A 26,620-nucleotide genomic window follows, 5' to 3' on the forward strand; every position below is an offset into this window, starting at 1 on the left:
ATTATCTGCATGCTATTGTTTCTACTGTCAGTATATTCATAAAATTATTTTTCAACCCAGTGACATTTTACGAACTCACATCAGTATCTACTCAGAAGTTAATTAATTTATCTAGAATACTCACCTAGGAGTTACTCTTTTCTCTCTGTCATCCCATTCCTTTTAAACGATCTGTGCTATACTGAATTGTTAGTTTCTAGCATTCTAGCAGGGAAAAATAAAAAAATAACTTGAAAGCTTTCACTTCTGAAATGTGTATATATTTTATTTTTCTGAGTAAATTTTTGGAAGTAATTGTTACAAAGATAGTGGTTAATTAAAAAGATATAGTTTGTATAAAATAAAAAAATTGTAGTAATCAATGTTAGGAAAAAATGTTCGTTTACAATTTGAATTCTAAATATATGAGTCAGGTTTCTGGTTAAAAATAAAAAAATATTTTAATAGTGCCTAGAGCTAACTATACAACATCTTAAGAAGTTGATTAGTTAGCTCTAGGCACTATGAAAATATAAAATTAAATGTAAAAACAACGGTATCTTGAATATTTTCAATTTGTACTATTTTTAATTTAATTGATCTTATTTTACAGTTACCAATGCTGAAACCTTGGTGGTTTCCCTCTGCACATTCATACATCTACTGTAATTAGAACGGACCTTTTACAGGATGTAATTCATGAGGATAAGCTCTGACTGTCTGATCTGTGGAATCTTTGGTTGACATTAAGAAAATAAACCAACAATATAATTCTTCTATGTTTACACATTTGTGTGTCTCAGTCTGAGGTCAGCTGGCAGTCCTAATCAATAAACAAAAGAGTCATGTGTTGCTGATCCTTCACATTTTCATGTTAGCTCTGAGAGGACACTGCAAGAGACCCAGTCAAAATGGTTTCTCTGCTTGGGGGCCGCTGGCTGCTCGGGAAACAACAGGGAATGCTGGAGACCCCACTGACAGGATGTGGGTGTGCTGAGAAGCATCTGAGGGCTGGTGTATCAGGTATATTCCAAAGCTGGCCTGTGAAAAGAGGTTGTGTTAAATGCAAATCAATAAATATATAAAATTCACTTAAAAATTAAGATGGCTATTGTTGAAGTTTGGTTTATCATGTATTGTATAACACATTTACACAGATTCAATTATTCAGTATTGGAAATCATTAAGAAATGCATTTTTCTCATTAACTTGAAAAAACAGGAAGACTAAATCACACAAGTATAATATTCAAACTGAAATCAAACTATTATACTAATACTATTTTCTTTTTCATAAAGTACCTTAAACTATCTTTTAAGAATTGAAATGTCCAAGCAAGTTCATCTCCATTGTTATCCTTCACAAAGAATGAAGATTTGCATTATTTTTCTGGCTTTAGCTATTTGTCTTAAAGACCACTATTTTGTCTGTGCAAGAGTAAAACAATAACCCTTTTCAGCAAGTCTCTTCAGAAATGCACATGCTTTTAAAATGTCTTATTCCCACAAATTATATTTATAGCAATTTAGAAAAATAACCTCAGCTTCGCCATTGTTTGTTATATGTTGTATGATACAGCAGAAGCAAAAAAATATAGACTTTATTTCCAGGGCTACGGATCCAAAAAAACACAGCCTTTTTCAAGTTTCTTATTTCTTTTTGATGTACTATTTAGGATTCAGAGCTTCAAGCAGACTCATTCTTATTCAGCTGCAGCCTTTACAAAGCAGTTTTGGTGCAAATAGTTCCAGGACAAACCACATTCTCCCTGCAGATGTGTGGTGCAATAAAATATAACTGCTGTGCTTCTTACACTTTATCATAACATCTACATGGAGAACAATACATATCATTATCTGACACGGGTCTTAAGAATTGTTATATTAATTGGTGCCCCTTTTAGAAAGGAACTTCCTCTCTACAACTGGAAGCTGGAGTCAGAACTGACTGTAATTATATTTAACTAAACCTTTAATGATTACGTAACTAGCTCTTTTGTTAATAACACCCCCAATGCACACTTAAAATAGCAATGTGAATTGAATAGAGGACAAATATTTCTCTAGTGAGGCTCAGAAAATCTTAGTAATTACCAGTGTCTTTTGAAAAACTTGCAAAGTTGTTCTGGAGTACATCAAACCTTAAATGTTTATACAATTGGAAAATTTTAAAAACAGGAAGTGTATTGAGGTATTCAAGGTGTTTTGATAAACATGTTGAGATAACAGACCGATAGAAATAAACGTATTTGATTTTTGGATATCTTTTTCTTACACAACAGCAATGGCCTCCACAGGTCTTTGGAGCAGTAGTCTCCAATCCTAGTTCAGGAAATCTTATGTATCTACAGTATATCTGTCCATCTGGGCTCTCAATGACTTGAATCAAGTCATTATTGATTTCGTTTAACAGCATCTCCCAGGTGCTGGTGCTTTAAAGAGATCTGAAAAGACTGCAGACACACTGGCTCTGCAGGACCAAGACTGGACATTTCAGCTATGCCATCTCTCTAATGTTTTCTTCACTTCTTGGACACAAAGATTTTTTTGACTGCCTTGGGTTTAATGCCTCAGGATTAAAACAAAAGTCTGACAAAACCTGGACAGAAGCCAATTACAACATCAAACTCAAGAGGGCAGCACAACACAGATTAAAAAAATAACTGGGTAATTCTATACAATATTTTCCCCCCAGTGCCACATTAGTAGAAATCTGAACATCCCTGTTCAAAATAGGTATGCCTGAACTGTCGATGGTACAGTAGCTTGTCATGTATTACTGAAAACATAAGACTCAGCTTGAAAAAACAGAATTGACATTGTGACAAAGGACATTTGAAACAAAGGCCTTGGATTATACAAGCATTTCTATACATCTACAGTATATTAAAAAAATGATGTGTTTAATTCCCATTCCAATTTATGCTTATTTTACATTAAATAATATTTATTTTTTTATGGTACTTAAACAGAGAGCATCTCAAAGTGCTGGAAAGTTTAAGACATGATACATTTAAATTGCCCTCCTGGAATGAATAAAGTATTTTGAATTTAACTGAACTTGCAAATGAGATCTCATCTAGTCATTTCTTGAAAGAAGCAATGATATCAGTTTCAATGTCAGGTTCCAGACACCACTGTATTTGCAAAGAAGTGCCTTCTGTTCTGTTTTAAATGCACTTACCCTTAGTTTCCACTTGTGTCCTTTGGTTCATGTTTCACTGTTAATTCTAAAGAAGTCATAGTTTTGACTTTCTCAATGCCTCCAAGGATTATGAATACAATAATATATGAGTTTTCTCTGTGTGAGGCTGAAGTTTAATTTATTGTACTATGCTAGAGTACAAAACTCTATTAATCCCTGGTACATAACCTAGTTTATTTTGTTTCCTGAGGATTTTTTTTAAAATATTTTTTGCATTGTGGTGACAACAACTGTATAGAATTTTCTAAACAAGCTCTTACTAGTGCATTGCACGATTCTAAAGTAATATCTTTTGATTTAAATTCTACCTTTTGAACCTCATGTACTTACTGTATATTTTGTTTGTTTTTTGCTCATCTAAATTGTCTAAAGCATTAAAATAATGCCAAAGCATAAAATATTAGAATCAGACACATAAATAAAAGCAAGCCAAAGCATAACAAATCAGCACAAAAACAATACACAATTGAGCTGAAGATAAAAGCAGGCATTACACGTAACACAACAGGAGACAATATCAGGACATAAAAAGAGTATCGGTAGTTTTGTATTTCTTGATTGCTTGAGAAGATTATTTGAGAGTGGAAAATGCTAACAAAAGTTCGTAAAACACTGATTATGTGTGGGAACTTGGCATATACTAATATAATAGCACAGTGATATAGCTTAAACCTAGATGATTAAAAACGTTTTGTTTTAAAAAATAAGTATTAAAAATCAAAGTGTGGCACAGTGATTAAGTGGTGAGCGCTGCTACCTCACAGCACAGGGCCCCAGGTTCAATTCCTGGTGTGCTATCTGTATGGTGTTTGTCTGTTTCCCCCATGTTTGTGGATTTCCTCCATGTGTCCTGGCTTCCTACCAGAGTCCAAAGCCATACTGGCAGATTAATTGGCTTTTGTGAAAAATGGCCCTGGTCTGTGTATGCTGGCCTGGCGTCCCATCCAGGGTGATGTACTGACATTCCATCCAGGGTGTGTCCTGCCTTGTGCCAGTTGCTTGCTAGGATAGGTTCTGGCTCCATTGAGATCCTGAATTGGATAAATATGTTATGGTGATGGTTTATGTTAGAAAATGGATGGATGAATTAAAAATCAAGCCTGCTCGTAAGAGTAACACAATGCAGAAAAGTCAGATTCTGTGAAATTTGTGTGGCTAATTCAGAACCAGCTAAAACATAAGTAACAGAGTATTGAATATATTTCACCTTATGTATTGCAGCCTTGGAAGCACTAGCAAACAAAGTTTTACAGCAGTTTGCTCTAAAGGTATGCACCAACTTCTCTCAATTTAACTTTGAAGCTTTGAGATACAGTACATCTATGAAAAAGCTACTTTGGAATCAGATATAAGACTCTAAAGTTCAAAAACCACACCTAGATTTCTGATCTGATCTGTGGCTCACTTGAATAGGACCGCCAAGCAACATTTCCTCAGTTTTATCACAAATAGAGTGTCCCAAGTGGTTCAATCAACCAAGCAAGGATGAGGTGAGTTTGAGCTGTGTCATGTCACTAACCAACGGTGACCAGGATTTCCAGAATGGATACATAAGAACATTGTCACAATTGTAAGTCCCTCCTCTTAAGGGCGCCCTGGCTCTATCTTGTTTCCCTTGATTTTTTGCACCTGCCTCCTGTTCTAGCCCTTCCCTTTAAAAGCCAGACACTCCCACCAATCTGGGCTCAGCTTTGGAAGATGGACGCCCGGAAGCCCAACTACCAGCAGGTCCAGCAGTGGCCCGATGGCATAGGCTTCACAACAGTGTCCTGACCATCTGGGTCTGGGGCTTGGATTGCCTGGCCGTGTTACCCCTTTTTATTTCCCTGTCCCTGCACCTGATCCCGCTCCGGTTTTTAACTTTTGTCGTATCTGTCGAGGATGGATTACCCGGTTCTGGACTTTTGCTTTCACTCTGGATTTCCCTTCGGAATCCTTTTGGACTTTCGCCTGGACCAGCCCCCCCCCGAGCACCAGTGCACTGTCGACATGCCCCCCTGAACTTGAACTTGAACTTTATTGCCATATGTAGCCGGTACTGGTACAATGGAATTCTTACTTACAGAAAGTCTCTCGATTGTAAAACAAGTGTAAAAAACAAAACAAAGTGCAAACAGTGCATCAAGACAATGTACAAACAATAGACAATGTGCAAGTAAACATGTAGACAGTTTGAATGTAAACAATACAGACGTGTAAACAATGACTGGAGATGTGCAATAGATAAGAAATCATAAAGAGGTAGATGGTGATGGTGTAGGTGTGGTCCGAGGGGGATGGCTAAATGTGTTCGCCAGTCTCACTGCTTGTGGATAGAAGCTATTGAAGAATCTAGTGGTAAGCTATTGAAGAATCCTGTTCGTCTACCAGCCCCGTTCCCAGTCTTCTCTCCCCTGTGGCTGATTCACTCCCTTCCGGATTCTACCGTCTGCATAGGATCCTGATTTAAGCTTCGTGACAAACATTAGACCTTAAGAAAGATTGTTGTTGCCCATCTATCCTGTTTGGATGTTCACTGTCCATTCCTCCAAGGATCTCACCCAGTTGTCTCTACAAAGTAGCCAAGATATCAGATATCAGATATCAGATTTAGGGAAGACAGGATTAGTTGGGCAAAGCTTCCTTGGCTCTCAGCCACTACGGCCCTTCCTCTGATCAGAGCTGAACCTCTGGTAACCTCTTGTGTAACCTGTGACAGGAGGAAAGACTTGAGGCTTGAAAGAAGGTGGCTATGAGGGATCTGCCTACACTTCCTCTTTCTCCCTTGCATGTGGCTCTAGATTTGTAACTGTGAACTGAGATGCGAAAATCACACATTGGCTATCAGCCATGAGAAAATTAATATTTTGCAGATACACAGAAATAAGAGTTGAAGAAATTGTCTCAAATCTGTCTCACAAATTTTAAATTGATTGAAGATTATTTTAACTTTTATATCAGTGCAAAGATGGCCACCTTCATATCAGTAGTAGGCTGTTCAGGAGCATAAACGTGTGCAGTCTATTACCAGTCAAGTCAGCAGAACATGTAAGTAGTTGACAAATAAATGGAAACACCTGTGTAAGTGAGGGATGCAAAGTATATGGAAATTTTGACACAGGTGGATAAATTAATGAAGGGTCATGCATAAAATATTTGACAAGCTTGGTTGCTAACATTTGTAACTAGCATGGCTGTAAAATGAGACCTCAGTGACTTTGAAAGAGAAGTGATTGTTGGGATGTGTGTGGCAGGAGCTTCAGCAAGAAACAATAGTGGAAGCGCACACTCCAGGATTGTGATATTTGTGCATGAATTTAAAGTGCAAGGCAAGACTGGCAAGCAACTGCAAATTAATTGCTAATTAACTGCTAATTTCAACCTGGGGTATCCAGCAGCCAGCTGCATTATAAACGGCCCACTGAAAATGAGCGATTGTCAGGTTGCATTGCACAAAACAGTCATCACATTTGGCAATGCACGATCGTGAGATGTGGTGCAAAGACACAGGCAATGGACTACAGAGCAATAGAGAAATGTAATATTATCCATCAATGTGTTCTTAAGAGACCGTCATCACAGGCACCATCCTAAAGAACTCTACAGCCATGAGTGATTGGCTCCAACAGAGAGGGGTTCTAGTGGGTCTGCAATTTTGAAGGACACATTTTCCTGACCAGGTTTCCTGACATGGCTACATGTCGCATCATTTCTTTTCTGCCTGGAAAGGTGATTTCCAGGATGACAATGCGCCCATCCACAGAGTATGTGCAGTTGCTCTATCATATATTCTACATCCATCAGTTAGGCATAAGTTGATTGACTTTCTCGTGGAAGATTGGTGTTGCATCCCTTCTGCAGAATTCCAGATGTTGACAGACTCTATGCCAGGGGTCAGTAACCTCTCAGAAGGGGTTCAGAAGGGTTTAGCTTATGCACTTGTTTTTACAGATTTGCAAGCCACTGATACTATGTTTAATGTCAATTATAGCCCTACTTATATTTTTATTAAATTAAAATTAATAAATTAATACTTCTTACCATTTTGTGTGACACTTGCCCTTGCTTTCCTTTGCTGAGTTTTCCAATCTCAGGCTTGCAGCTTGACACTATAGGCATCACACAAACTTGAGTGTTAAGTTGTTAACCGGCTACAGGAGGGACACAGATCTGACTAAATGTGTGAAAATAACTCTTCACAGAGGTATTTTGATCTAAATACTGAGAGCAGTGAATATGTCACTTTCTTCAAACAATCAAATTTTCTTAGCAGGGGCTTTCAACAGGTGGTGATAGAGAGGCTGTGATCACTTTGAATCCTTAAGATCCAACAATCTTTAATCTTTAAACAATCAATGTTGGAAACTGTGAAAAGTTGAGGTGTCAAAGTCCACATTTTGAAAAGTACCATAACAGTTTGATCTGTACTCTTCAGACAGAGGTGGTATACAATGTTTTGCATTAAGAATTTGTCTTTTCACATACCCCAGCTTGCTCTCCATGAGACACACAGACAGGAAGAGAAGCCTGGGCTCATAGCACAGGGTCAGCCTTAGTCAAGGGCCCAACAGAGTAGGATTTCTCTACCAGCCACAGGATTTGAACTGGCAACCTTCCAGCCACAGGCCCTTAGCCACAGTGCAACCACTCCACCCCCAAACCCACTGTGAGAGCTGAGTTTGAACCCCCGACCTCCAGCATGGAAGGCACACACCTAAGCCATTACACCAACACACCACATATGTTGGCTATGTTGGCTAGAAATATTAGTTTTGCAACCCATTTTTCATTGTATAGTTTAGGGTAGGTTTGACCTTTTCCTTACAAAAAGATCTTGATTGCATCAAGACTTCAAACAAAACATGCCAAACATTCCCTTGGCTTAGCCACCAAACATTGCTGTGAAGCAGAATGTCCCTGTGTGCACTTTCCATCTCCTGAAGCAGAGTTTGAAACTGCCTGTGCGTCTGTTGTTTGTTAATGTTTTCAGCTATTTCACTTATAGTATGTTTCTCTCCACTGATCTCAGAGACACAGATACTCTAAGTCCTTAATTCTTGAGATCATTGTCTCTTTGTTGAGTAAACCATCAAACAAAACATCTGAACAACTAAGAAAAACACCTTTTATATATTTATATTTTATATATTTGACTGTACACTTAAGTTTGAATAGTGCTTTCACCTGCACGCATTGTGAACTCTCCTTTGAAAACAACAGGCTAGCCCCACTAAATAAACCAAGTGTCACGATCGTAAGTCCCTCCTCTTAAGGACGCTACAGCTCTTTCATGTTTCTCTTGATTTTTTGCACCTGCCTCCTGTTCCTGCCCTTCACTACAAAAGCCAGACGCTCCCACCATTCCAGGCTCAGCTTTGGAAGATGGACGCCCGGAAGCCCAACTACCAGCGGGTCCAGGAGTGGCCCGACGGCGTCCTGACCATCTGGGTCTGGGGCCGGGACTGCCTGGCCCCGTTACCCCTTTTTTATTCCCCCGATCCTTCACTGGATCCCGCTCCAGCTTTTAACTTCTGTCATGTCTGTCTTGGATTGGATTACCTGGCTCTGGACTTTTCCTACACTGGATTTCCCTACGGACTCCCTTTGGACTTGTTTGCCTTGGATCACACCCACCGAGCAGTAGCATACCGTAGACATGCCCCCCTGTTCTTCTTCCAGCCCTGATCCTAGTCTCTTTCCCCTTGTTTGTTTCACTACCCTCTGGATTCTGCCGTCTGCATAATGTCCTGAAAAACGCTTCGTGACACCAAGTGAATCATTTTTCCTACGCCAAAGAGCTTTTGTTGGGTAGCATGATGTAGAGAATTACAGAACTATTGAGCATAGTTTTTATAGTTTTTTAACTTAATTTCTTCATGGCTTATTAGATATTTATCGCACATGCCATTAAAAAACCTTGTGCATTCCAATAATGGCACATCTGCTCTACGTTGCCATGACGTGTATATATTGGCTGCATTTGGTGGCCAGACGTCCAATTAAGGGACCTTACTCTTGTGTATCTTGTCCAATACCTGTACATGATAAAAACTGGATGTCTTAGAACACCTATGGATAACAAACTAGGATTATTTATTTACCCATAGATATACTTAGTTTTCAATTGGAGAAATATGATTTGGACCACTGAATAGCAATGTCAATAATACCCAAACAATATTCCAAACACAAGGCTTACTATTTTTTAACTGTTTATAAAGAGGACAGTTTTTTCTTCAAAAAAAACATTGTGCATGGTTTACCCACTGAAGCTTTCTTTCCCTCATCCTGAGAACACAGTTAAATGACTTTAATACTAAAGCTTAAAACAAGACATGGACCCACAGCCAACTCCTGCACAAGCATAATCAATTCCTTACACCTATACAGTATATTAGTTTAGTTTTTTTCTGTAAAGTTCCTTCCGTGCCTCACAATATTGAACCAGCCTGTCCAGTAATCGATGGGTTTTATTTTTCTAATTACATGGCTAAAGTATAATCCATCTGTTTTCAATGACTGCTTAGTCCAATACAGCATTGTACTGACCTAAAGCCTAACCGGCACACAGTGGGCATAAGGCAGGGTACACCCTGGATAGGACACCAGTCCCAAAGTACATTTTTAAAATGTACGTAGATTTAACACATTTAAAAACCTATGAACACACTTTGTATAAATATGCATTTTTTAATTTATTAAGCATTGTGATTCTGAGCAGATTGCTGGAGCTCTGCAGCATTTCCCTATATTTTATTCAGAAAGAGGTGGCTGCTGTATCACTCAAGCTGCTCAGCTTCAAAGACAAAAACCATGAGCAAAGTAGCTTTGAAGTAGTTGTTGTGAATAAATCAGACATAATTCCTGCTGGGAACACTTAGTCTCCTATATGAAACAATTTCCTGTGTTCACATGCTATCAGTAACAGTCTGTAACTACCTCTGCACTTTTTCCTTCTGTTAATTCTTCAAAGCTTGATTTGGTTCTTAATGTTTACCTCCCTCTGCCCCTCCTTCTGTTCTTCAGTATTTGGAGGGCCAGCACAATACTGAAATATCAGCTTTTTTAAACCTCAAAAAACAAATTAATTAACTATAAAGGTATAGGTGTGACAAGTGGTGTGAAGAACCCTATGCAGGTCGGATAGCAAATGAGTCCAGTAGTGCAAGTCAAAGTCGGAGTCGGGTAGACAGGCAGTGTCGTTATTCAGGAGGGTGTGCGTACAAATCCAACGGGCGAGACGAAGACGGAGTCAGATCGGCAATCAGTGACGTTTCCAGGAGGCTTGAAGAAAGGGCTTGCAAAGGTTTCGAAGGTGAAGAGCTCAATAAAACAGTAGACTGTTTAATATCAAGCATTGAAGTGAAGGTTGAGGAGGTTTAAATAGCAGGTGCAGTGAGAAGTGAGAGACGTGATAGGATGATTACTGTAGCTTGTGCGTTGTCGTATTCGGGAATTGGACCGGGGTGGTGGGGTTGTGGGAATACGCTGGTGTTTATCTGAATTATGTGATTGATTATGTGAGAGCGTGACAATAGATTTATGTTGTGTACATTAAAACAGAGGTCTTCTTTATCCACTTCTAAGTTACATGTTGTCATGAGTTAGTGGTATCAAAGTCTTAATGTTTGCTTTTCACATTCTGATTGTGCTACTCAGGCCTTAGTCATAAAGCTTAAGACAGTGTGTAGCATTTGAGGAGTTTGCCTAGTTCCAGGTGGGCAAAGAGGCAAATTAGCACATAGAGGGTTCTGTTGGTTTACTCTGGCTAATTTACTTTATGGTAAATTATCCAAGCATTCAGCGGCCCTGGAACACAACATAAGAGAGAAAGAAGAAAAGACAAGAAGCAGAAGGAAGTAGAAACACAGTAGAAGACATGATGAAAAGAAATAACACCATCCTCCGCTTCCACCTCAAAGCTTGTGCCATGCATGGAGGAACTTGTTCTGATCAGTTTTGGAGACCAGAATCCAGCTACATAATCTTAACATCATTTTACAAGCTTTACTATTTTGTTTATTTTAGAAAATTCTGATTTCCTGTGCAGTGGAATCCTTAGACCAAAAATTTTTTTTTCCTAATTTCATGATGCATTTCTAGAGTTGAGGGATGGGTTCCTGTTTACTTTTGAGCATCCCTGTTGTAGGAAGAGAGATTCAGTTCTGAATCATATTCTTTTACAATTTGTTTCTCCTTTTGGTCTTTTTTGGTGCACAGTATTTATTGGGTTACAGGAGGTTTATGCATCTTTAGAATGCAGGACTCAGAAATGCATAGTTTTTGTACATATACAGTATAGCATGTAATCATTAAATGTGGTGTGTTGTGAAATTGTTTTCTATTATTATTTCTAACAAATATTTGTTTCCATCAAATTTTGACTCTGATTTTGTTATTTAATTGCCAGATCTGTGCTGCAGAATATAATGAATTCTCAAGCCATTTCACTCATGCCTCAAATTGTACCTAGGCTATGCTTCTGTTTTCACTACATTTTTGTGACATTTTGTAACAATACCTTTTGACTGAGTTTAAAAAAGACAGTGAAGATTTATGCTTTTGGTAGGATACTGCACTGAGTATAAACATAAGGAAAAATCCAGTTATTCAGAGTCAGGAGTTACTCGAGTAAATGTTGAGCAAAATGGCATTACAATTTTCTGAGAAACAAAATGCATTTTTAATAGAAACTACCAATGGCATGGTGTAGGGTGGCATCTGAAAAATCATCTTCCAGCCAATTAGAATTGTCATAATGTTTAGATATTTATTTATATGAGTAATACTAGCTTAATTTATATAACTGCATTGCTTAAGGGTCATTTTATGTCAAAGGGACAGCCATGTTCAATTACAATGACTATATCAACATTGAAGAATTCCAGCTCTTCAAGTTATTTGTATTCTTGATTTCTGATAAGACTGCAAACCTACAGTACCAGTTCTTCAACATTTCAAAGTATGAACCAGCACTAAACATTTTATAGTATACTGAAAATAAGTCTTCATTATAATAATTGGTCTTACCTGGCAAAATAAATATTTGATTTAACTGTTAATGTTCAATCCTGACTGCCTCAGAAAACTATTTAATTACCTTGTGGTAACTGGAAGATGTGCTTCATAGGAGAAAATAAGACATACTGATTTGCTTGTAAATGTCTATTTTCATTGGCAGAGACAGATTAAATGATCGATGTAAATGATTTAATTGAAACAGTTCCATGCATAATGTAAAAGGTTGCTGATATCATTTAATGAATTCTATCAGTATGCCACTGACTAAATAAACACCTCAATTATCAAATAAATCATCTCTGTTTACTAACTAATGCTCAATAATGGAAAATGTTTATCTGGTAGACACGCTAAGACCTAGCATCTAATTTCCTGTGTGGTTGCTGTTGGAATAAAATCCATCAGCAAAACTACTTCCACATTAATAAATCATTAAATGTTGTCACTTAGAGGATGGTGCCTCAAGAAAACACGATGCAAAAATAGAAAATGAAATGATGTCACCACTTACATGACAACCAGCAATCTCAGGGAATGGAGCATAAATAATTATTTTTTTGGTTCATTCCAAAAATGTGCACTTACATTTGCTGCAGACTATGTACAGATTCATAATTCCTGAAGACCCACAATCTATCAGGTATTTTATTTGTCTTCAATTTGTGGTTAAACATCATGTTTGGCTTTACAAATGAACGGCTCAAATAATTTTGTCATTTCTCATTTGGAATGAAAAGCAATCATTTTTCTTCAGACCTAGTGACCTATGACCTATAACATGGAACTAATAAAGACATAAGGAAAATAGAAAATAGATGTTTATACGAAATAAGGAATTTATTTAGTCCTCCAATATACTCCAATTTTTTTTTAAATTGGCAGCATGGTGGGACAATAGTTAGCCTTACTGACCTGCAGTGATAGGGTCAATCCCTGGTTCTATCCCTGGGGTGCTATCTGCATGGAATTTCTATGTTTTTCCTTCTTCAGTCTAAAGACATACTGGTAGGAAAACTGGTCCTGGTGTAAGTGTGTGTGTTTTTATCTGTGTATGCCATGTGATGGACTGACATCCAATCCATTGTGCCACAAGGCAGCAATACTAACCACTGTGCTACCGTGGTTCCCCATATAAGACAAAAAATGACTTTATTTTCCTGACCTTCCCACTGTGGCAACCAGGCAGAGACAAGAGAGGCTCCCTACTTCTGTCTCCAGTTTTCTGGTCAATTCCAATCATCTGACAACGATTGCACTGTCCCACAACCTGAAAAACACAAAACCAGAAAAAGTGACTTAGTGTATTTGTTTATTCTGACCTGTTATCTGCTCATTCCTTCACCTGTCCTCCCTTCCATCAATGTCGTTATGCTTCTGCCTAAAAGAAGAAATTGTGCAAAAACTATCTCACCTGAAAAGGGGTTTGGCCTACTGTCACCTTTGTCCAATTATCTTCCTCAAAGGGCTCCTTCCCAGATACCACTAGGTTGGCACGGAAACGCTCAATAAGCTGCTCTGTGTTGAACTGCAGGCAGGTACTGGAGTCACTTCTGTAACATGCAGAGATAATAAAAAAATGGATGAGGCAATCAATTCTCCTCTCCTCCTCTGTATAAACCTCCTGCATCAATAAAAGCAGGACACTTTAACAGAGCTCTATATATTTTATATATTGCTCTATTACATAAGAGAAAGTAAGCTGCTGAGAGTGCAAATCAAAATAAAGGTTCAGACAAAACTCTTGAAACTCCTGGGTGTAATATAAGACAGATATTAATACGAAAAATACGCAAAAACTGTAAAACCTGCAAAGAAAATTCAAAAAGACTTGAAATTAAAGATCAGAAAAATGTGTAGAAGACATTTAATGTAGGTAACTGCAGAATATAACATGCAAAAACATGAACTGTAGATAAAAAAAGAAACACTGAGCTTGATGAAACGTCTTCTGAAGGAGTTTGAGTTTTTTTTTAATTATTTACATCTTCTAGACATTGTGGGTATAAAAAGGCCAAAAATTGTAAGGATATATAGATAAAACTTAACATTTACAAGGGATAGTATGTTAAAATTGTTCAATGCACTAGTAAGACCTAATTTACAATATTGCATAGAATTTTTAATAGCACATTGCAAAAAAGATATTGCTGCTTTGGAATTAATCCATAGAAGAACACCCAAATACTCTATTGGTCTTAAATTATTTTCCTACACAAAGAGCTTAAAGAACTAAACTCTTTAGTCTTAGAAAAAATGACAAGAAGGCTTGTTTCAAGTATTCAAAATCTTCAATAACATTAACTCTTTTCTTAAGGATCAGAAGGAAAACATTAACTTGAAGGCATAGACTGGGAATCTACAGTATATTGCATTTAAAAGTGCATTTAAATCTGAGAACATGAGGCCCTTCCTTACATAAAAGAATGTGGGATTCTTGAACAAGCTACTGAACCACCCTGTTGAAGACGATTTTGTGAATTGGATCAATTAACAGTTAGCACCCAAATGTGTAGATGGGTTGAATGATCACCTCTAATTTGTACTTCTTATATTGTTAAAAAAGTCACAGGTTGTTCTTAAATAAACCCTGTATGGCTGTATGCACACATTGCAAAAGCCTTGTCTGAAAATCATTTCCTCTGGCTGCTGAAGTGTATGAGTTGATAATAATGTTTACTAGTTTCTTAAGATCAGCACAGCATTTATGCAGGTCTACAGAAGTCTGTATCAGACTGGGTACTTACCTGCTGGTGATGTGGTCCTGAAGTAACTGGATGCTAGCTCTGTTGATCATCAGGTACTGGGCTTCATTCACTAGTGAAAGTGAGGTGCGTGATTCCCCTGGAAGTAACAGAAAACATACTTACTCTTCTTGACAACAAACCAAGCCTCTGTTTAAGAGAAAGATGTTCTGTCTCTACATTAAAAGAACTAGACTCTGTCAGGTATACAAACAGTCAAGGCTGTAGAATACGATTAACAAGTCAGTCTGGGTGGTTGCTGTTACAGTAACCACTCCATTATATTTACCAGGAGGCAACAGAAAATTGCACAATATTGCATTAAGATAAAATACATTTAACAATAAGCACACAGATTTTAGACTGTGTACTTGTACAGGATAGTAAATCGTGATTCAGGTGCAGAGTCACAACATTAACCAGAAACCTCTTGCTACTTCTATATTTTCCGGAATCACTGCCCATACCTTAGCTTTCAAGCTAAGAGTAGACAAGAGAAGGGGAGAGCTCACTGTTTTTCTTACCTTGCAAATGGCCTTTCTTTACATTTCTAGAGAAGTCAGCCCTCTGCCTGATGAGCCGACACGTTTTTCCCAAGAATTCAGATATCCAACCTGCTACCTCATCTCCACAGTCTACCGTCTGCACCCTGGTGAAGAAACAATACCATTTACTGAACCAAAACAAGTTTACAAAGTTTAAAACCCAATTTAAGAAATTCAGCTTTTATAAAATGAAGACAAATGTGACTACTGACCTAAAATCTGTCCTGTAATTGCTTTCCTGAATTAGTTTAACAAGGATATTTCCCAGTATCTGTATCAATAAAATTTATTTTTATGTAGCACCTTTCAGTCAGAACACTGAGCTCAGTAGTAGTGACAGGCAACAGATTAATGGAAATTGAAGGTAGAATGTTTAAATTAGGTTAACCTTTAGCACCCCATTACAGATTGAAAAAACTGATAAAGCTGGGGCTTTTATTTTATGAAGATGACAATATTGAGGTCTCACCTGTCTCCACAGACTTTGGTCTGACACACCTGCACTGTTTGCTTTTCCTGTCTATTGCCTTCCAGGGGAACTGATATCAGACTCATTCCTGAAAGAGAGGGTGAAAGCACTGTTCATTAGCCAACTGTCAGTTTAGTTAAATACCAAATTCAGGTTTCACCTTCTGTTAAAGACTTTGGTGTCAATACATACTGTACTTATCTGAGGTTAAATACAGGTTTTTACTTTGACTCCGATTGAACAGGCTTCTTTTTTGAACAAAATCTAAAACTAATAATGATCCTAATTATATAATTACTTCTGTTTATTCCATTACTTTACTCAGACTTTATAAGTTGATTCAGTTTCCCAAATTAACCTTCATTCAGTTTTCCCAGTGTTCCAGAAGATGGTGCTAAATTATAGCCAACGATGGCTGAGAGAACAGAACGGGCATCTTGATGTCTGCTTTTTAGTCCAGTGATCTTCAAGGCTATCAGTGCAGAGAATTATGTATTCTCATTCAGATACAGTAGTAATGATATAACAGCAACTATATAAGGTGGTGTAAATTCCACACAAAGTTTTGTGTAATTCGTTTACTTTTCAAGCTTTATTAATGTAAACATTGATACCTAGAAACTTGGTTCGATGTTCTGAACAGGACTTTAATTTTACATTTTCTTTAACAGTTCAATGAGAAAATCAACACATTTCCAAAACTTTTGATCAAGATTTAGTGACAGAGCTTTTGAAACACATCGTATTTCACTTTAAGCTTTATTACATGTTTACTTGTTACTTGTTTAGAAAACCTCTGTTGTTAATTTTGAATAAAAAGGCTGTCTCTTCAGATTTTGGGTCAAGATCAATACTCCATTTGAAACAATGATTCGGGTGCCAGGGTGCTGAATCTGATAAACCCCTGTTAGTCTGAATGCGTATTTTTTCAGATATGCCATTTGCAATGAGCTGCTCCAAGGTTCTGAGAGGATGCTGGGTTATACAGCAGGGCAATGTACAACCTCAGCAGGCCTTCAGTGCTTTGACACTGAAGTAGGGCGCTTTCCCTGGCTCTGTTGCCATGGAGCTGTGCCTGACCTTCTGCGCTCAAAGACAGCTTGCTGTGCTGCAGACTGATGTGTGGCTGGATGAGACATAGCTTTGGCTCCTGCTTCTGGCTTAGACACACTCCGTTCACATTCACCACCATCCAGATACGGTCGTAAAGCAGGCCTCTCTCTCCAATTGGCCACTCCCTCACCTGAAACCCACAGGAGCAGAGAATACACAGTGGGTGAAAAGAAGTCCCTATGGGGTTACAGTACACCATGATGATCTGAGTCACTGGTCACACAATGATGACTAACACATACTGTAATATACTGTTATTCATCACAACCATATTGCAAATTGCTCACTTTACTGCATTAAACTAACTACAGGCACATGGCATGAAATAACGGTCAGGGCTCTCTGGGCTCCAGACTGGAGAGATTGGCTTAAATCCTGAGCAGGAGGCTGGAAGTCTGGGTGGGAGCGAAGTACTGTACTGCATAAGTGCCCTGCAGTATAAATGGGTCTCTAGGCCACCACTGTGAATGAGAATTTGTACTCAGTTGACTTAGCGTGGAATTTATAAAATCCTGAATTAATGCTGTAGTTCCTCTTCTTTAATTCCATAGGTGCTATACAAGTCAATACTGATGGATTGTTCCAGTCTATTATAAAAAATATTATAAAGAAATGATGAGATTATATTTTACTTAGCTTTAGTTCACCAGGGAGTTCTCTGTTGCTGTTTCTGCTTTGATTGGGATTTTGCTCTCTATTCTAGTAAAAATAGCTTAAACTTATAGTATGCAGATTTCTGTAAATTCCCTGTCCTTCATGTTTATATTTTTGATGTGAAAATACATTTGTTACCAGTGCAGATATATTTTGTGCACAATCATCACTCAGTCTTCTCTGGCTGATACAATTATCTAGCATTACCTACAGGTGTTCACTAAACCTGCGAAACAAAAACTTGCCTCATCTTGACTCTTGCTTTCAGCTGTCAGCCAAACTCTCTAAACCCATTTATAATTAAAAGGCCTTTTCATTCTCCCTAGGATGCTTAGTCATCTCTGCAGTCAATGATCTGCCCTGTGACACCAATCTAAAACAAACTTATTTTTCAACAAAAAACAAAATGTTTAAAAAATAATTCTCTCTATTACTCAGCATCTGTTCAAAATAATGAAGACAATTTTATGCAAGGGGAATTGTACTAGGTTGAAATTTTCCAAATATAAAAGATTACAAGATTTCATCCTCTCAAATATGGGGTAGGTCTTGCAAGAAGTCTTTAATTATAGCTTCCATTATTCCCGACTCCCACACTACCCTCCCTCTTTGTACATGAGCCTGAAACTAGAAGCTACAATTTTACAGATGTTACTCACTAACATTATACAGCAAAATAATTGTTACTCTTTCTAATAATGAGGGAAAAAACAATTAATAATATAGGCAATTGTTTATCCCAAATATGTACTGTACATTAATTAGTATTATAACAGGTGTGGGCAACATGGTGGTGCAGTGGTTAGCATTACTGATTCACAACGCTGGGGTCCTAGGTTCATTTCCTGGGGTGCTATCTGCATAGCGTTTGTATGTTTTCCCCACGTCTGTGGGATTCTGACAGGGGCTCAAGGTTCCTCCCACAGTCCAAAGACATACTGGTAGGTTTATTGCACCAGGTGCACCACTATTTATTGCCAGAGGCTAGGGCATTGTAGCGATGTAATTATTTGATTGTGATGTGATTTAATGTAGTTATGTAGTGAATTGATGTAGTTACAGTATATAGTGATGTAATTGTGTAATTGTGATGATCCCAGTGTAATCATGATATAGGGGCATCTGAGCAGGTTAAAGTCTACAAGGTTTCCTGAGATCCTTAATTTCCCTGAAGAAGCTCCTGTCACGCCTCACACAAATGCCATTACTTTCCCAAACCCACTGTTTCACGATCTCATTCCTAACTGAACCCATCACATTCTCACAGGCACCAGATTTGGTAAACTCCCAAAATGTATGGTATTAACTAACTTTCTCAACCCAGTCTCCTTGTAATCTGAAACAAATCATGGTAGTGAATATGCATGTCAGAGCTCCAGGTGCTTCAGAAAAGCTTTCAGCATGTTATTTGAACACTGATGCCAGAACAACCTACTTAGAGATAGTTGGATGTCAACTTTAAGGAGAATTGTAGAAGAAAACCTTTTATACAGTAGGTGGTTCAAAGAAAGTTTAACAGCAAGGTATCCTGGCTCTTGCACATAAAAAGCAAGCAACTCTTTAATATAAACTTGTTGTGAATGTTTTTAAAAAACAATATTTCAATACTTAATTTATAATTGTGTTGCTTTACTTTCAAAAAAATATTTTTCATCTTTGTGTCAAAGCACGTTTGTGCCCCCCTTTTTATAAAACATTGGCACTCACAGTGAATGCTGGATTATCTTCTATAATGTGGCAGTTTTGCAATATTTGTACAATATTTGCTTCAGGCAATCAATAAAAAGTTGATAGAAAACAGTGTCAGTGCCAGGTTTCTCAAGGTCCCAAGGTCATCTGTGATAAAGAGTTGAGATGGAAAAACTGGTTGATAAACTGGTCATAAGAAAAGCCATGAAGAAGTGACTTCTTGACTATTGGAGGTGGAACATGAAATTAGTACTACCATTCTAGTCCATAAGACAGCAACATAATGTATCATAATATACTGTACTGTACAGTTTGTTATACATTCACTTTTTAAAGTCAATGATGAATTTAAAAGTTAATTAATTCTTATTTTACAAAAGAAAAGATAATTCTATGACACCCCACTCTTGAACAATGTAGACCAAGGGACTTAAACACAAATTTCCCAATGGCAATACTAGGCAGGAGGCTTTATTTTAGCATTTCTGCTGGTCTTTTCAACACAAAGCAGCCTTTCAAGACTACTGTCAAACATCCAGCTCCCAGGACAGCCCTACTGTATATATACCCAAACAGTCCACCTCCCATGAGAAAACATTGAATTAATCAGTGCCAATAATCCCAATATTCTAATTAAGTAAGGGATAATTACCCAGTGTTTCTATTTACAGAAGACAGGGGTCTTTTGTGGCTTCTAACAGCAGAAAGAAGCTGCTGCTGGGACAGGTGTTTACCAGTCCCCTCAAAAACTGACCTGCTACTAGAAGCCAAAGGCCTCTTTGCCTAACCATCTGGCATCTATCACTTGAATAAAACCAGTTCTTTGGAAAATCTTGTTCTCTATTATTCTCCACTTTCCTCTCCATTATAGCTACAGTCATAACAATGACTCGCCATTTATTGGGCCTGATTAGAAAGCCAGGATTTTACAAATGTTTTCCTAAAAGAAGTACTATAAGCCATGTTGGAAATATTGTAGAAAATAGGGAAAAACATCTGTTTGTCATGGACCAGGGACTCTTGCACTGAATCAATACTGAAAGGATGGGCTGGATTTAAGATGGCAATGGATTTATTTCTATCTCTTCCAGTGCTAGGATGAGCTGGCACACAGGAATTTCATTATATAACATCAAAAAGTCTGTATAGAAACTCATAAATTCCAGATAAATGGGATGGAAGGGAACACATATATTCTCTGAGCATTTCACCTGATTTTGTGTGTCTCTGCTCAAATTAATCACTGCATATTTGATTCGGAAAATGAATACCAATATAAATAACATCTGCGTCTCACTTAAGAGTTCTCTATTACATCTTCTTCTTAATGTCAAACTCTGAGAAATGATGTTGAAGAGCTTAATCTTAGGAGAGGTGTTGAAATATATCTATTTCACAAATGCTTTGAAAACCAGTAGCACTATAAAAGAAGAGTAAATTTTAAAAACATTTAAGAAAAGAAATACACTTAAAATACTATATTAAATATGTATTCCTGGGGCTCCAAAGGGTCCGGCAGTGAGATGTTCTGTTCAGCTGTAGTAGGCTGTTGTATTTAATCAGAAACTGCTTTTCAGTACCTGGTAAAAAGATCCTTGTCTTTTCTGACTGTGAAGTGCCTTTAGATTCTATATGGAAGGCACTAAATTAATTTAATCCCCCTGCCAACACTCCAGCTTTCACATATAAAGTAATTAAAGTTAGAAGAGTCCCTGCAGATCCTCGGCAATGAGATATTAAGACAGAGGTTTACATTGCAATTGCACTGAACTAGAGCTGACCACAACTTGCTGAAAGACATTTCAGATAAATTTGTAATGGATTATTACTTGCAACCCCTGTTGATTATGCTGAGTTATTCCAAGATTGAGTTAGGACAGCTCCTGAAAAAAAAAATTTGTAATTTACTGAAAACACTGAACTAAATATGTAAATGGCTGAAATATTAATATAGTTTAATGACCATCATCCTGTTACAATTAAGGTGAGTGGTTACTTAAACCATATTTAATTATGCATACATTATGCATAAATTATGTATGATAAAACTCTTGCCTGGTTTAAGTGTAAGAGGCTTGAATATAGAATATTAAATATTATGGATAAAAATGAAATATAGTTAATACAGATAAACACAGACAATACAGGTAATCTAGAAATGTAAGAAGAATCAGTCATGCTACATTTGTTGACATATTGTCCTTCTCTGTATTTTATTATGCTATTTTATACAATGCATATTGAATCTGAACTAAAGCATTCTTGTATATTCATGTATAAAACATACTGGGTAGACTTTTACTGCTTTTGAACAACTGTATACTGAGTTTGTTCTTGTACATGTATTTCAGGGGTGGGAGGAGGTACAAGGGGCTTTCCTTCTTTTGTATTCACAAGAAGAAGGAAGGTACTCAAGTTCAGCTTTGATGAATTTAGTGCTCATATAAGGTGATAGTCTGACAGTAGTGTTGGCTGTAGCCTTGTGTATCTCATTAGAGGAGGAGCTCAAAGGTTATCTGCACTGCCAGGCTTGCATGTAAACTGTCCTTTATCTAGAGCTATGTAAACAAGCAAACCTTCAGAAGGAGACAGAATAGGCTAACAGGAATAATGAGTAGGGAAAAAATAGAAATATTCAATCTTTTTGGAGCATGGCTGGTGCCCACGAGAGTCAAAACTGTATATACAAGTAAAATAACAAGGAAACAGAATTCTTATTCTTATATCCTATTAGAATAAACAAGTGTATAATAGCATTGCCTCTAAGGAAGAGAGTTTTTGAATCATTTACAAAAAAATACTCTGTCAGCTTCGTCCAATGAACGGCTTAACTTGAAGGATCAAACCTGGTGAAAATTAAAATCCGGTTGTTACATCAATCATCTTTGCTGATCGAGTTGGCGATATACACCATTTCTTTTTCCAAGATGGCGCTGACCAGAGTGACATTGTGTTTGCTGTTTGTGTCTTGTCTGTTTTGTTTGTTACTGTTTTTTAAAATAACTATGTGTGTTAAAGTACGACAGACTGGGTCAACTGTTTTTACTCTAAAGGGTACTGAATCTCAATCTACTACCAAAGCTTATTTTTTCCTTCAAGTGACTGGCTTTACTTATTCAATCAAGACAAGATTACACTTATTGCTCTGCACTCTTTCTACTCTTTCTATGTGAATCAACAATAGTGCTCAGACCCTAAGCTACTTCTAAAATAATGCTCTCCAGAGTTAGAAACCTTTTTCACAAATAGCAGGTCTTTTTATCTGCCCAAATAATTTGCCTTGGTTGTACTAGTGGCTGTTTATGTTCCCCTGGATGCAAATGCAGCTTCTGCTATTCAGCAATTAGTGGCAAAAATTAATATACATTTCCCATCATTGGTTTGAGAGATTTTAAAAATGCCAACCTGAGGAAAGTTCTCCCCAGATATAAACAGCAAAAAGAAGCTGCCACTAGGAAAAATAAAACACTGGATCACTGTTACTGCACTATCTCTGAGGCATACCAAGCTTTGGTTTGTTCCCCTCTTGGCCAGACAGATAATAATGTAGTACAGTATTTCTTGTCCCAAGGTATAGACAGAGATCCAAAGCACGTACAGTATACCAACCATAAGAACTGTAAAACAGTGGTCAGCTGAGACTGAAGAAGTGCTAATGGATTGTTTTGATACCACAGACTGGGGGGTGTTTATGGAGGCCTTTCGTGATCTTAATGAGCTCACTGACACGGTAACATAATAAATTCACTTTTGTGAAATTATATGTGTTCCTCGCAAATCATTCATTGTGTACAATAATAATAAGATTGGTTCAACTGGGAAATGTAAACCCTGTGAGAAAGAAGAACAGGGCTTTCAAAGAGTGAGATGATGCTGACTTCAAATCCTGCAAATATGAATTTCAGCATACAGTGCAGTAAAGAGAGCCAATGCTGAATATAAGAACAAACTAGAAAATAAGCTAATCATCAATGACGGCCGAGGTGTCCGGCGAAGCCTTCAACTTATCACTTTTTACAAGGTGAAACAAACTGCTGACAATCCTTTTCTCCCAGACCAGCTGAATTAATCCTATTGCACATTTCATGCTCAAAACAACACATAGCAGACTGCCCCTAGAAGGCCAGTGGAGCCCCTCCAGCCACCCTTTATCATTCAGGAGTATAATGTAAGATGATTTTTCTGCATACAGCACAGCAGGAAAGCATCTGGACCTGACCTTGTTTCCACAGCTACACTGAAATCTTGTGCCATTCATCGTGCTCCTATCTTTACAGATAATTTTTTAAAGCAGACTAAGATGGCTACTCCAATACCAGTACCTAAGAAATCCACTTCAAGCTGCTTCAATGACTAAAGACCAATAGCTTGAAATCTGTTGTTATGAATGTTTTTGAGAGACTTGCTGTACAGTATAGTACATTTCCTGTATAAAGAGCACTTGCCTACAGAGCAAACAGGTCAGAGGGCTCCATGATATATTTCAACATCTAGAAGAACCTAGCACGTATTGTATGCTCAGATCCTCTTTATTGACTAGGCAATTTGATTAGCTAGCAGAGACAGGTATTTATCAGACGGTGTTGGCTACTGGATTTCCTATCCGATAGGAAGCAGGTGGTGAAACTAAACCTCTCACCCTGAGCACAGGAGCTCATCAGGGTTCTCCCCTCTGGTAGGTGGCTTAGGTACATCAAGACAACGACAACAAGGTTCTGTAACAGCACCTACCCAGAGGCCGAGAGATGCACAAACCTGGCACTTTTTGATATTTTTGCATGGCTTACTGATACTCCATCAGACCCCAATGTTATTTATCTGTTATTTATTTTATTAATGGTGTGTCTTTAGGATGGTGTGTGAATGTGTTGGGTGGATGCATTAAGTTGTATATTTGTATTGTATCTCTTTAATTGTATGAGCTTACTAGATCAAATTCCATGCAACTAGCTGTTATGGCAATAAAGTATTGAACTTAAACTTATATCACTTTGAAAACCATACAACATAAAAGCTATTGATTTCCAGCAATCATCTCCTAATTTTCTTACTTGGGATAAAAGTACACCTCTTGTACTATATAGTGTCTTGTAAATGTGTTCACCACTCTGTAAAGGTTACATTTTATTTCTGTCTGATCTTGCAATTGTGGCACTTTTAAATAGGACTTTATTAATAGAATCTACACAGTTTACCGCAAACCAATCAAACAAACAAATATGATGTAAATAGATTTGATGTTTTCAGCGAAAATTTAAAAAACCCTAAGTTTTATACATATTCACCCATTTTACTATGAAATCAGTTCCAATGGAAAAGAGTAGTTTGAAATTTCACAAAGTTAGTGTAATGGTCTCTGTCTCTGTCTCTGTGTAATCAAATGGATGTTTTCACTTGACTTCAGAGTACATGCTGTGTACAAAAGTTCCCTTAGATTCAGTAGATACTGAATTTCAAGGCACAACTCACAGAGTGGGTTGTAAGGTGATACAATGGTTTGCATTGCTGCCTCATAGTGGCCTGGTTGGATTCCCAAACCTGGGTGCAATCTGAGTTGTGTTTGTTCTCCCCATGTTTGCGTGTATTTCCTGCAGGTTCTCTGATTTTGTAATGAAACAGTTCTTTCCAGACCCTATGCGGACGACACAATCCGGGGTTGAGTGAGAAACACAGGGGAAAAAGCCATGCAGGAAAGTGGGATGAAAACAGGGGGCGTGTCCTCTGGAACCGGGTTGGAACCGGCAGGGGGGGAATGGGAACAGAGAATAAAACCTTAATGGGACCAGGCGCTTCCAGGTCCCGGACTCGCATGATGCGGAGATCAGATGCAGAGCCCAGATTAATGTCAGCGCCTGGCTTTTAAGGAGGACTGGAAACAGGCTGAAACGGGACAGGTGCAGAAAATCAAGTCCGAAGTGAAAGGGCCGGAGCGCCCTTAAGGGAAAGGGACTACAGTCGTGACAGATTTCCTCCCACATTCCAAAAACATAATAGTAGGTTAAGTGGCTTCTGGGAAAATTGACCCTGGGTGTGTATGTGTTTGTGTACTATGCGCCCTGTGATGGAGGAGCATCCCATGTGGGAATGGTGGACACCTTCATGAATAATCATACAATAAGCACCTGGTGAGCCTTTTTACAAAATTATAGAGACCCTTTGGCATTCTCTAGTGGTAGGTCAGTTGTTTTTGAAGTTCCTTCATAGGGTGGCCTACCACAATAATTATGTGATTTTAATTATAAGCAAAATGCATCGTACTGGTATCCCATCCAGGTTGTACCCTGCCTTGTACCACTGCTTGCTGGGATAAGCTCTAAATTCATTTGGAATCCTGAATTGGAAGGAGCGGTGGAAACAGGTTGGATGAATGGAAATAACTAGTAAAGTGCTGATTTTGAATTTAATGTTAAGTACATGGTAGAAAATAATATCACTGTGGAGAGCCGACATGTAGTAACTGTGTAATACTCTCTGGCAATGCACATGTGGGCTGCTGACAAAGCTGCTCATGTCTACCCTGAGGCTACTAAGAACACTGCTGTTCTGTGGTTTACTTCTGAATAACCACCTAAAATGGAAAATGTGTTTAAAGTCATTAATTAATCTTAAAAAGGACTGACTACATAACTATTCATTTTAAAGAAATTTAGTCACCACAAGGAAAGTAGCATTCCACTAAATTATCTCAAAATGATGTCATGATGACATTCTGATTAGGCCATAGTCACTGCTAAGATAATCCGCAAGACTGTAAAATGAAACCCGGCCCTAGGGTTCTGTAGCAACAATACCGAGACTGATTTAACTTTCATAGGAGGATTTGAAAACTGCATTTAAGACCCAAAAATAAATCATAAATTTGGCTTAAATCATTAGTAAGCTTTTGAAAACCTATTACATTACAGTGGGTGTTCATACGTCACAACCAGAATTGTTTTTTTTTCAGTAGTGATCCTTTTCCTCATGAAGTGGAACAATGAGGCAGTCTGTATGTGAATATTAAAGACTGGAAAGAAAGTCTTTTTGGAATTAACAACCAGTAAGACAGCTCCTTACAAACTGACACTCTCTTCCATTTACATGGACAGCAGGATGCATAAGCAAAGGTGCAGGTTGCTTTGTAAAGCTACCAGCTGCCTGGCAACAGCAAAAGCAGTCACTGAGGGCAAAGGGATTAAATCTGATGGTTCCACATATATTTTCCAAACTGACAAGAAGTACAGACT

The 26,620-nt window shown here is 37.8% G+C and overlaps 1 protein-coding gene across 1 annotated transcript in view; it reads right to left on the reverse strand.

Annotated features, from left to right (window-relative positions):
* Nucleotides 1-238: 238 nt before the first annotated feature.
* The window catches only part of mocos (molybdenum cofactor sulfurase), a 247,958-nt gene continuing 221,576 nt past the window's right edge, over nt 239-26,620 (reverse strand). The window contains exons 9-15 of the mRNA XM_088601448.1: nt 17,019-17,181; nt 15,939-16,026; nt 15,449-15,573; nt 14,928-15,024; nt 13,595-13,733; nt 13,346-13,450; nt 239-1,020 (exon numbers count right to left, since the gene is read on the reverse strand). Coding sequence (XP_088457574.1) covers nt 886-1,020; nt 13,346-13,450; nt 13,595-13,733; nt 14,928-15,024; nt 15,449-15,573; nt 15,939-16,026; nt 17,019-17,181 — 852 coding nt within the window. The 3' untranslated portion in view covers nt 239-885. The remainder of the gene's footprint in view (nt 1,021-13,345; nt 13,451-13,594; nt 13,734-14,927; nt 15,025-15,448; nt 15,574-15,938; nt 16,027-17,018; nt 17,182-26,620) is intronic.

Source organism: Lepisosteus platostomus, chromosome 12 (genome assembly GCF_059453375.1).
Source record: "Lepisosteus platostomus isolate fLepPlt1 chromosome 12, fLepPlt1.hap1, whole genome shotgun sequence".
Lineage (NCBI taxonomy): Eukaryota > Metazoa > Chordata > Actinopteri > Semionotiformes > Lepisosteidae > Lepisosteus > Lepisosteus platostomus.